The 11,837-nt window shown below is 41.6% G+C and overlaps 1 protein-coding gene across 1 annotated transcript in view; it reads right to left on the reverse strand.

The window, feature by feature from the left end:
• Positions 1-10,625, reverse strand: part of espn (espin) — a 40,641-nt gene extending 30,016 nt beyond the window's left edge. The window contains exons 1-4 of the mRNA XM_070839465.1: positions 10,324-10,625; positions 7,362-7,555; positions 1,167-1,353; positions 774-956 (exon numbers count right to left, since the gene is read on the reverse strand). Coding sequence (XP_070695566.1) covers positions 774-956; positions 1,167-1,353; positions 7,362-7,555; positions 10,324-10,623 — 864 coding nt within the window. The 5' untranslated portion in view covers positions 10,624-10,625. The remainder of the gene's footprint in view (positions 1-773; positions 957-1,166; positions 1,354-7,361; positions 7,556-10,323) is intronic.
• Positions 10,626-11,837: the final 1,212 nt, after the last annotated feature.

The raw sequence follows: 11,837 nt of genomic DNA on the forward strand, positions 1-11,837 counted from the left end.
CTAAGCTTGTTTTTCTTAGACTGAGCAAGCTTTGTGTTGCCATATTGACTCATGTTTCTGCTAGCTTCTTAATAATGCTCTCTTGAGTCCAAAATGTGGGCCAGCACCCTGTAATTTAGGGTTTGGGTCATCCAAACAATTCTTATGCAGCGCAAATATCAGACAAAAAATGCAAATGTTCTCTGTTAAATATATCAAACTTGGATACAAGAGTAGGTTAGTCAAAGTAGTTGGTCAGAGTGGTGGTGAAACCATAAGCCAGAGGCCATTCATTCAAAATAGATGGTTAAGTGTGAAACTCGATATGAATATGTGAGCACAATCATAATGCTCCAACATACTGTAACTTATACAAATATCATTTAGCTAAAATTAGCACAAAATCACTCCACCAAATCATCCTTCAGAAAGTCTTTACATTCAAATACCAACATACCACTATGTTAAATATATACTGTATTTTCAACTTTTGAGGGATATTTGGCAAATTAATACCAAAAGTGGAGAGATGATCTCTATATGTGATTCAAAAGCTAGTTTCAGTATAGCAGACTTTTATAGATAGACACAGATAATGTTGCACCTTGTAATCTCTTTAAGAAAATCACAGTCGCTCTTTCTCTCATTTACATTCTCTGGTGACTTATGCTGCTGTCTTTACTCATACAAAGCCACAACAAAGAAGTTTATTTCCCTGTATTCTATTTCACGGTTAATTTCAGTCCAACTCTGAGTGCTACAGAAGTAAACAATACGACACAAACCACACACACCTCCAGTTCACCGTTCTCTGCAGCGTCATGGAGCGGGGTCCCTCCCCAGTTGTCAGTGACGATCTCTCCGCCGTGCAGCAGCAACCAGCTGAGTACCTTTGAGTGGCCGCGACTGGCTGCAAAGTGCATGCCCGTGGCCCCGTCACTGTCCCTGTCTGTCAGGCTGATCTCTGTGAAACTCATCTAAAAGAGGGCACAAGTTAGTCATCTGGTAAAGCAAGAGGAATTAATGAAAGCGGCCTTTGGAGGAAAAGTCCCAAGAGTATCAGTGAATAATATCTAAAGAAGTTAATTATCTGACAATTTGTCTGCATAGAGAAACTTTGGAAATATTGGTATAACAACGCATTAAGTATGGGATAAGAATTCAGGCATGAATGAATGTCAATATACCAGCCAGACGATGACGGTGTTGTGGCCCATCTGGGCAGCAGCATGCAGAGGTGTCATCCCGTCATTGGCTCTGATGCTCGGATCCGCCCCACAATCCTTGACCAGGTATTGGACGACCTCCAGATGACCCTCCTGGCAGGCCAGGTAGAGCGGCGTGGCACCATTCTTAGTTTGGGAGTTGACAAAGCTGTAGGAACACCAAACCATAAGGTAATTAAAGAGACGCGTGGAGACCAAGTTTCTATAACAGAGGTTGTATGTTGCAGCCTGTCCTTCCTTCACTGAAACCTAAATGTTTGGGCTGAAATGAAAGAAGAGTTAATTCTTCACCTATACTTTTGTCCAAGTTAGCATCAATAAGATCTGCTGACACCCAGTTACAGCTGTGGATTCACATGCAGTTCAGTGGGATTTTATTTTCATTCAGGGCTTTTACCATTTTAATTCAAGGGCTCATCTCCCCACTTCCAAATGTTCCACCAAAACAAGGGCACCACTGCTGCTTCCTGGGTTTAGTGCCACTAAAGACACTTGTGATTAGTTTAAATAAAATATAAACAAGCCTGGGTGTTTTTTTCCTCTGTACCAGAATGACTGTGAGTTGAGTCAGACTTCTCTCCAGAAAGGAAGTGTGGAGGGAGGTAGCTCTGTCTAATGAGATCACTTCTATCCAACCTCTGCAGTGTGGATGGGAAAGTGCTGTGTGGAGTGGCTAACAAAACATTAGTTCATTCAAAATATGCAGTCATATCAGTGTTTCTACTATTTCAGTTGTCTGTTTTGTGTTTTTAGCTTTATCTTAAATGTTGCCTGTGCAAATGTAGTCAGAAAGCAACAGGTAACTGACTGGAAAACATCCCTATGTCAATGTCAACATACGGCTATTTTGAGAGCAGACAGCAGTGATGCCGAACCAAATCCTGCTCCCTTTTATTTTCAACTACCCTTTACCCCGCCTCCCATGCAAAAGCTCTTCCAGTAGCTGTGTCCCTCCTCGTCCCAGATCTTTTCAGTCACAGTGGGAGGTCAGGGAGTGAACGAGTGCTTTCCCACTAAATCCCATAAGGTTGTGCTTTATTTGGACGCTGACAACCGAGCAATGCGTCTCCTAAGAGGATTATCCCTCCACTGGCTTTGCCCGACTTGCTTTGTGCTTAAGGATGGGTTGCCAAGACAGTCTGAGTAGGTGAAGAGGGGCAGAAGAAGTGAGGGTAAAGAGGGGCAGGGATTAAGTGGACGGGTGGATCTTGTACATACAAACATGACCCTGCCAAACTTTCCCTCAAAAGGATGTGGCTCAAGGCCAAAACTCCCCCCATTACAACATGTGGGTGACAACGCCTTCTTGTCCAAATATATAAATATACAGTTAATACTGTATCTGTTTATGATCAATCAGGTCCCCTGAGTCAGAAAAGAGACACACAAAATAACATTTCTGCGGAAATTGTAGGTATTTCAAAGAAGTGTAGGAAGATGTGTGCCTACGATTGACACACATGCTTGTCTTTTAGGAAAAAAATGTTGGAATAAATAGTCAAAGTCTGGGTAATCAAGGGAAGTTGCAAGTAAAAGCAAGCACATCTTAAGTATTTGAAAATAAGAAGGGGAAGTAATCTGTGGTTCTGTCATCAGGAAGTGGGCAGACCGGTTAATTATTCATTAGTGTAACAAAAGTGGGCTGAAGTTCACCTGCTCACTGGGGTCCATGTCAGAGAGAAGCGTACAAATGTCATTAATCCTGACCACAAACTTTGTGAGAGTGAGATAGTTGAGTATATTCGAGGTAAGATGGACATGACTAACAAAGCACACACTGCCTTTGTCACAGCTCTTCAAAGTGAAGAGGCTTGAACACTCCACTAAAGAAGTGCTTTTGGAGAACAGGTGTAGATTTCAAAGACCTAAGAAAGAGGTTAGCCTTGTGTGACGACAGAGCTACCAAGTGGCACAAGGGGCACTACCTCGTCCGTCACTTTGTCACTCAAAGGAGAAAAAACACACGCTGAAGTAGCAGACATTTGATATATTTCCCGTTCAGCTCCGATGAGTAATTTACCTCAGTAATTGTCAGGACACCTCCCCTCCCTTCCCCCATGTACACGGTAACAAAGACCAAGGTTATCTTCATTACTAGTAAAGTAATTGATGTCACACTAATGGTCTTCTTGCCTGATAAAAGCTCGTTAGCTTCTCAATGACTTCTCCTGTTTAAATAATTAAGAATGCTGTGGTTGAATTTACGCATTTATGTGACTTAAGTTTCTTATGCATGATATTTACATGCATTTTACATATTCCATCATGAAAATGTACTGACCACATAATACATGCAGCTCTTATCTATGGCTTTTGGAGGCTACAGCTTGTTGACAGCAGAACCCCAAAACTACAAGAGGACAGCAAAGTTAAATTACATTAAATTTAAGAGTAAATTACAGTAGTAGAGTAGAACACATAAGGATTTTAGGGTATTACTGAAGCTGCACATAATCACAGACAGCACAAACAGCCTTATGTTCACCTCAAAACCCAAACATATTGCCATTTTTTGAAACCTGTATGGGAGCATATAATCATTCCCTTTTAAAAACTGCACATCTAAGGTTTTAACTTGGCAGCAATACTCTTACAAAGTGTACAGCTGTAATACTGTGGGGCCTTTGCCCAGAGGCATCTCAAAATGGCACGTTACATTGCATTTCCTCAGTTTAAACCTCTTCTTGTTAAAGCGAACAGAAAGGGGTTTTTTATCCAACTTGTACCAAGAAGGTACAAGGTTAAGAAGATTAGTGCTGAAGAAAGTAAGTGCAGCTCAGCCATTGGCTGAGAGAAATACTCTACTCACTAATTTAACCCTTACTCTCAGTGCTGAACACCACCTAACTTTAAGACTGACGAATCAAAACTTGAATGAGCACTAACTGTGTGTGTCAAACTGTCCTTTCTTGTCTTAAACTATTATTGAAGCTTTGCCTTGCTATTGCATCAGATTCGTGGATACAGGATGAACATTTTGGAACGTGATCTTTTCTTTGATGGTGAGGAAATTAATGCCAGTGTGCATTAATTTTATGCAGGACTATGTGAACAATAAGTGATACAGGATGTATTCCTGCTCCAGCAACCACTCTGTAAACCAGAAGTGAGAAAAGTAAAAGACTAAATATGTAAATTTTAAGTCTGAGTAAATTAGACCAAGTCCACCTTGGTGTGTTTCCAACTGAAGTCTAGTTGACTAACTTTGTAGAATATCCTAATGCAGAGGTCTATAAATGGCAACTGTATGTTGGAATTATGGTTTGGCCAAAGATCTTAATCTGCACTAATTGATTGCGTAACCTGTCTATAGCCTCTCTCTCTGTCTAACCCTCTTTCATTCACTCTTTTGTGTACCGAGGCTATCGGCAGAGGCACAGCACATGAGCCTGTTGTTTTTGGTTGTCTGGGATGGACGCTCGAACAAGCTACCGGTTCAGATGTAGCTCATAAATCTAACAAACGGTAAAATACTTGATGGGTGCAGCATTGTAGAGAGCTGGATACTGTGGACATTTTAGGATAAAACATTAGTGCTAGTCTTAATGTCTGAGTACTTTGACCTGTGCACATGTCATAGAAAGTGCATCTGCTTGCCACATTCGTAATACCTTTATCCAAAGACAATAACTATACAATAAACTGATTGATTTAAAAGATGTATATATCTTTAACCCTCAAACTAGCCTATCAACTGTCAAAGTCCTAGGCAGAAGTATGAGTTCTTGTGTTGATGTTTTTCACTGCCTTGATATTGTGTAAGGTGACAAACAGTGTGACAAACAACTCAAATCTTTAGTGTAATGCTGCAAACAGAAAATGCAGCAAAAGACTTCAGATGTAGGTGTTGTCATGTGTAGTTTACCATTCACTACCTGTTGGTGTGTGTACTGTTTTCTCTGTGCAGCAACACTCTCCTTATGTTGTACCATCAGTAGGCTGTCAGTTATTTAAGTGATGATGTAATAGAGGGGGTCATCTTGTCCTTGTGGTTTTTCAAGGAGAGCAAACTCGGAGCCACCCAGTTACCTCTTAAAACTCACTGATACAAATGTGCAGCTTGTAATAAACCCTGAAAGAAGAATGTTATCTCTCCTCTGCAAAGTTCCAGTCTAAACAATGCCCGAGGCTAGTGGCTAGAAAGCAGCCCGTCTATTCAAACGGATTTGTTTTCCTCATTATCTTATCGCTGGTTGGCGCTACTGTGTGTCGCCGTGGAGATGGAGGTAAACAGCAACAGTGGGAGTGGTGGTGGAGAAGAGTGAATGGAGCCCAGCTATCAGGGAGCTACCATGTCCCTGAGGCTCATTAAATTTTCAGCAGCTATGCACCTGTCTGGGGTGCAACCGGACAATATTGGAGGTGCAGAGCACAAGGTTTGTTCCTGGACAAGCTGCTCGTCCTGCTAGGGTCATCAGAGTTAAGGCAGTTCGCCAGATAAGTGTGTTTAACTTAAAGTTGTAAATTAATTACATTTCTAATTCTTGATGGCAGCAGTGAGCGAGTGTGAGTTGAGTTGGCAACCAGCACAGAGAGCATCGATCAGCTCAATAATTATCTCCATATTTTCCCATTTTTTTCATTCCTTTATGACCCAACAGGTGTTGCCATCAATAATGATTAATTGAAAAACAAACCAAACACGACCAATAGTCTTGTCTACTTAACAGTTACCCAGAAACAGGGATCTGTTTGTGCATCACCACAATAGAAACAATAAATTTAAGTTGAAACAAGATTCCTTGTTTTTCACTGTCTGTAGGGAGCCATCAATCAACAGCCACGTTACTGAGACACCCCTGACCAAGTCACTGGACCCTTCTTGTTCATACAGACTAGCAATACAGACTTGTGTCAACAAATAATACAAGACATATTACATAAGCAGCACACGGGGGTCGTACTTCGGTCGTGAGCAGTATTTTGTGAAAGTTAAATCACTAAGAGTATTTTTTTTTTTTTGAGATGGGAGTTCAGGTTAATTCCCAACAGTGCCAGTTAGTGCTGTAAATACTACGTACAGTATGAGCCCAAAGCTCATCTACTGATTTGTTGTTGATGAACATCTGAAAAGAAATGAGTTGACGTGTTGACCTTAGAAATCTGCTAGATCATTTGTCAGTGTCAGACTGCTAAAGTGGCAGCAGTCTGACATCTGAACAGTGGATCACCTGCAGCCAGTTTCAGTTACAAACAGTAGGAGAAAACTGACCAGAGCCAACGAAAATAAGTTATCTTAGTCTAAAGGCTCTTTTAGAATCATGCTTGTGCTGCAGTTGAAGAACACTGGGTCAAAGAAAGAGCAAGAGAGGAAGAAAGAGAGATGTAGATGAGAGTTTAGGTTTATATCCTCATATATATATGCAATTTATTACATGGCTTTGTTGAACACTTGATTCTGATTGGTCAATTACTGCGTTCCACGGTCTGTTATTTCTGTATGGCAGATCGTTGACATGGACACAGTCCTGATAGTGGAGGTAATAATGTCATTTTTTAAATCAGTGAAATTGTTTTTAAATCAATATTTTATGGCCAATTATTGATTTCTGTAGTACGAAGCTTTGTAATAAGCGGGATAATGTACAGCGAGGCGGTCATTATTGCAAAATGACCCCCTTCAGGATGAATCATTGTAACAATGACTGACTCACTATACATTTTCCCTTCCATAAATAACTCTGCTAATGTACTTTTATGTAACTTTCTCATATCTGTTAACATGATTATCCTCCTGACTGCTGTTTTTCCAACTAAAAAAAAACTCATTTTCATTTCAATTTTAAGATTCAAAATTTCAGTAATGTCTGCAATGGATGTATCTTCTTAAAATGTCTTTGAGTGGGCAAAGCAGTGACTAAACACAGAGGATGGACAGAGGACTAACAAAAAGGTGGTAACTGAAAGTAACTTCTAGAGACGACAGATTCATAATTTGAAAAAGATAAATTTAAATAAAGTGTAGAATTTGTGTGCGTTGAGTGCTGTGTGTTTTTAGGCACACAATCAATGACTCACTGATTATTCTAAACAAACATTCCCCGCACAAACAACAGTTAGAAGAAATCAACAACTTTATAAATCACTCTGATGGTTAGTTCATATTTTGAGCACATTAAAAAGACAAAAGCAAAGACAAAACCACATCGCTCTTACTTTGGGCGGTTCCCCAGTAACAGTCGGAGAGAGGGCAGGTCTCCCTTGGCAGCAGCGTAGTGAACAGGTAGGGCGCCCGTATCGGTGGAGGCCCCGGGGTCCCCCTCGCCACTCTTCAGCAGCCACTCGGTGACCTCGTGGTGACTGAAGCGGGATGCAAGGTGAAGAACGGTGGCACCAGAACTGTCCCTGTGCTGTCAATCAAACAGAGAGGAACAGAGCTGAAATGTGGGGTTCTGAAATTAAGTTTCCCATCAATTCCCTCCATCAAAAAGATAACAATCAAAATACTTTCATGGTGCAAAATAATACCAAGAGGAAGAGTATTAGACAATTTAGATGAGTCACCTTTTGAATATACTGTACTGTATGTTTGTGCAAAAACCAGCCGTTAGTCTAATTCACAATATGAAATTTGGAGTTAATTGCTCAAGTTTTTAAGAAAGCAGTGCTAGTACCAATAAAGACTTATTTTAGACACAAACTTGTACTGGTTGGCATCCAAAGCAAAGTCAAAGTAAACTGGCAACCTGTGTCAGTGACTGGGCCTCTAGGATTATATTATTAGCTGCTAAATTGTTGTGTTCATTGTTGAAATTAATGGAAGGGTGCTGTGTGATACAGATGCATAAAGTTTTCATAAAGGTTGATATTTTGTGTTGATACTGTTTGAAGGATTCTGCTCACAGCTCTGTATGCTGTGATTTCCTGAAATGTGTTTGGGACATTCACATCTTAAGAGCAGCAGGAGCAAAGAAACGAGTCCTTGCTTAACTTGTGTATAAGTTCATACCTTGTTTGTGAAAATATACAACATTCCTCATCAAAAACTACACGTACATTCATACACATACGTACATTCTGAGCTTCGAAGTTGCTGCGTTTCTAAGTGGCACAGACTGACAGTCACACCCACAGTTTAATCAGCTGAGCCAGAAAAGACGATCTGAAAGGTCCCAGATAATAATGCCAAATATCTGACAAGACTGCAGTGGTTATTAATTTAAAAACATCTTATGATGGTCTAAAAGACGCACAGATCATAGCTTTTGCAACTCTCATCCAACCCTATCTCAAAAATGTTACTGCTCCCATGTTCCTTTTAAACATGTTCTTTTTTTATTCTTCGTGTCAATATCTAACACGTGACATGGAAAAGAATTGCCTCCATCTTTGGATAGATGTGCATTAGTACTCAAGTCTTATCAACAGAGAAGCTGTAGTGTGAGGCAGCGGAGTGCCACAAACGAACATCATTAACATCTGATAAAATCTGATCTGAGTGCAGTAACGCAAAGCAAAAGGCGCGGTGGTTAAAAGTGGAAGCTAGCATTGACCATCCATCAACTAGATTGCACTGCATGTGGTCATTGATAGGTTTTACTAAATGTCAGCCAAGTATCTTATCAGTTAGTTGATGACATGTGATGCTCTTTGTCACTCTCCTGCGGTCCATCAGGCCGCCCTGCAAAGTAATGGAGAAAGTAAATAGAAGATCGCTCTGTATTACTGTGTTTCAAATGTAGAATTACCAGAAGTCAGATCGAGTGCCCGATCGCTTTTTGTTGTTTTGTCTAAATCATTTCCACGTTAGTAGACACAATACGGCCCATTATGGTAGCTTAGTCATTAACAGTCACGTCAGATCAAGAAGGTCTTAAGTATGAATCGAGTCGGCTCCACATGACTGCATGGGGTTCCTTCAGTACAAAAAACACGTGTGGGTTAGGTGAACTGGAATACATGAATTGTCAGTCATTGAACGTTGTGTCTGTCTATGTTTGAACTGTCTAGAGAGCTCTCTGCTTTTCACCCAATGCATGTTTGGACACCCTGCACCATACCCTGCATAGTATACAGGCAGGTATAGAAAGTCTGTATTATATTACACAGACAGCGTTAAGTGGTGGTTAATATAAGCACATATGATCTTCGTGGTACATGAGGGAATAGTTTAGAGGACACGCACAACTGTGTTACAGCTTTTACTGCTCCTTCAAAGCGCCTGGTGCAAGTACTTTGCATCTTACTACCTGCCAGGACTTGGAAAAGAGGTCACTGAGTCATCAGGGCTCCTACGGATTAATCCATCAAGTGAAGGTTCAAACTGACTCCTTACCAAACATTTTCCCCGTTATGATATCAAACTACACTGTATTTATGTCGTCTTGTTTGTGCACTTCATGCATTACTGCTCTATAAACGTTATTACGTTTGCAAATCCAGTTTTGCATATTTCATTACCAAGGGAACATGGAAGAATACAGCATTTGGGTTTTAAACAAAGACCAAAACTAAAGTGACACAGTTTTCAGTGACACTCCTCACGTTTTCTAATCCGACATGACAACATTTTACATGTGCTGAAGTTTTGTGAGTTTTTATTCCTCAGGCAGTTCAATATGTCATCAAAAGAGTAACAAAGAAGCATTCAGGCTCTCCTGAATAACTGAGGATCTCTTTACTTTGAAAGGGAGCAGTGTGTGTTTTTCAGCCAGGCTGCAGTTAAAAACCTCATGTTCTGATGTCTGTTAGTGCATTTCTGCAGGCTGTTGCCATCTTGGATGAAGTCATCTTTTGCTATCACCGAACTGATAACTGATCACCACTCAGGATAACAGGTTGTACAGTTTCATAGCATAAGTTTAAGCCTGATTTATTGGCTTATTTGAAACGTGTTATTTAGTGAAGTAAACTAAATTATCAATTAAATAGTAATGTGTCTGAGTTTCAGAGCAGATGGGTCACCCTACCTTGAGGAGCTGCTGTAATGGTTGCCTTTTATTAATATGGAAATGGAGTTTAAGTGGTGTTTGAAAAGCTTAGGAAACTGGACTAGAGCTGGTGAGGTGACATGCAGATCGGCATGTAGGTTACACGCTGACAAATGGCAGCCAGGTGAGAGGAAACAGAGACTGTCTGCTGCACATTAGCGTGCCCCACTACAGCACAAGCCTCTTACCTCTGGCCGACAGCCACCCTGGGTCAGCAGCCACTGTAAGCAGGCCAGGTTGCCGGTGGCCGCTGCGTCATGCGCCGGGCTCGCCCCGTTGTTCGCCAGAGAGTTGGCCGGCAGCCCTGCCTCTTCCACTAGGAAACGCAGGCAGGTGAGTTTACCCGCTCGGGCTGCGTGGTGGACCGGGGAAGCCCCCAGCACATCCCTGACGTCGCTGGTGAGCGCTTTAGCCGCTAATTGCACTTTGAGAGTTTGCACGTCCCCTTGCCTGGCGGCGAGCAGCGCCCTGTCCCCCTCCACCACCATGACTGCCGCAGACTGGACGACTCCTCCCTGTGGTTGCCTGAGTTGAGCCCGATCAGTTCACCGTGTGGATGGGGGTCAGCATTGTTCCTTCAAAGCCTCAGATCATCTCAGCCACCCGGTTAATAATGCGGCACAGCTCAGTTGTCGCTCCGCGTCCTCCCAGAGCCAAACGACCCGTTTCCGCTTAAGCACATCTTCATACGCGGCGGCACCGTTTTACATGTTGGAATAAAACTCGGTCCATTATTCTAAACGAACCTGCTTCCTTTGCTTGGCCCGACGCTGCGGCTCAGTTGTGCGCCTCCTCAGTCTCTGACGCCCGCAGGATGCTGCTCACCTGTTGCGCACCTTTTAATTTTTATCTTCCAATCAACTACTTTTTGTTTTATTATTTACCCCTGCTTGTTTATGGGCGTCCTGCGCCTCAGAGAGTACTCCGCCGTGTTTTTCTTGCTATAGCAGATGGCGACATGGGACTGAGCGCCTGCTAAATAATCCATCAGGGGGAGGATCGCTGAGCCAGTTACAGGTTGTTGCTCTCTGGAAATCGGCTCAGAAGTTAAAGGGGCAGTACGACCAGGCTACTTAAAACATAGTTTAGTCCCAGTATAAGCCGACAGAGAAAGTTATACAACTGTGGTGGTGGGTGTCAGTCAAACACAGGCCCGCGGCCAAACACTAATTCAGCAATGGGTTTTTTGAACGCACGCCCAGTCTGGTTTGCCTCACCGGCATTAATTTTACATCCGGCAGTGAAATCAGCATCACTGGACACCCGCAGTTTACGCACCGCAGAGGTCCATCTGGTGGCCTCCTGGAAAACTGATAGGCTCGTGTTTAGGTGTTTGTCTGTAGTGTTTTCTTATGGAGCTACATAAAGTTTGATCAACACCACTAACTCTTAACTGTTAATATTATATATGCCTCAGCATTTTCTGCTTTTTTTTTTTTACTGAGCCAATAAATTACAATATGATATGTTTATTGTCAAATAATAGAAGTTTAATGTTTGGCTAAATTGAACATGGTCACAAAGAACCTCTCATGTTTAATTTATATTAAAAAAAAAACTGCATAAAGTATGCGTTTAAATCTCACCAAGAGTTGAACATGACTTCTGAGAGATGAAAATACTTTAAATACAGTGTTTCGTTGACATGTCTGTAGTGATAAAGAGTAACTACTTTTACTAAAGTAATCTGCTGTAATCAAAT

Source organism: Pempheris klunzingeri, chromosome 11 (genome assembly GCF_042242105.1).
Source record: "Pempheris klunzingeri isolate RE-2024b chromosome 11, fPemKlu1.hap1, whole genome shotgun sequence".
In the NCBI taxonomy this organism is placed as follows: Eukaryota; Metazoa; Chordata; class Actinopteri; order Acropomatiformes; family Pempheridae; genus Pempheris; species Pempheris klunzingeri.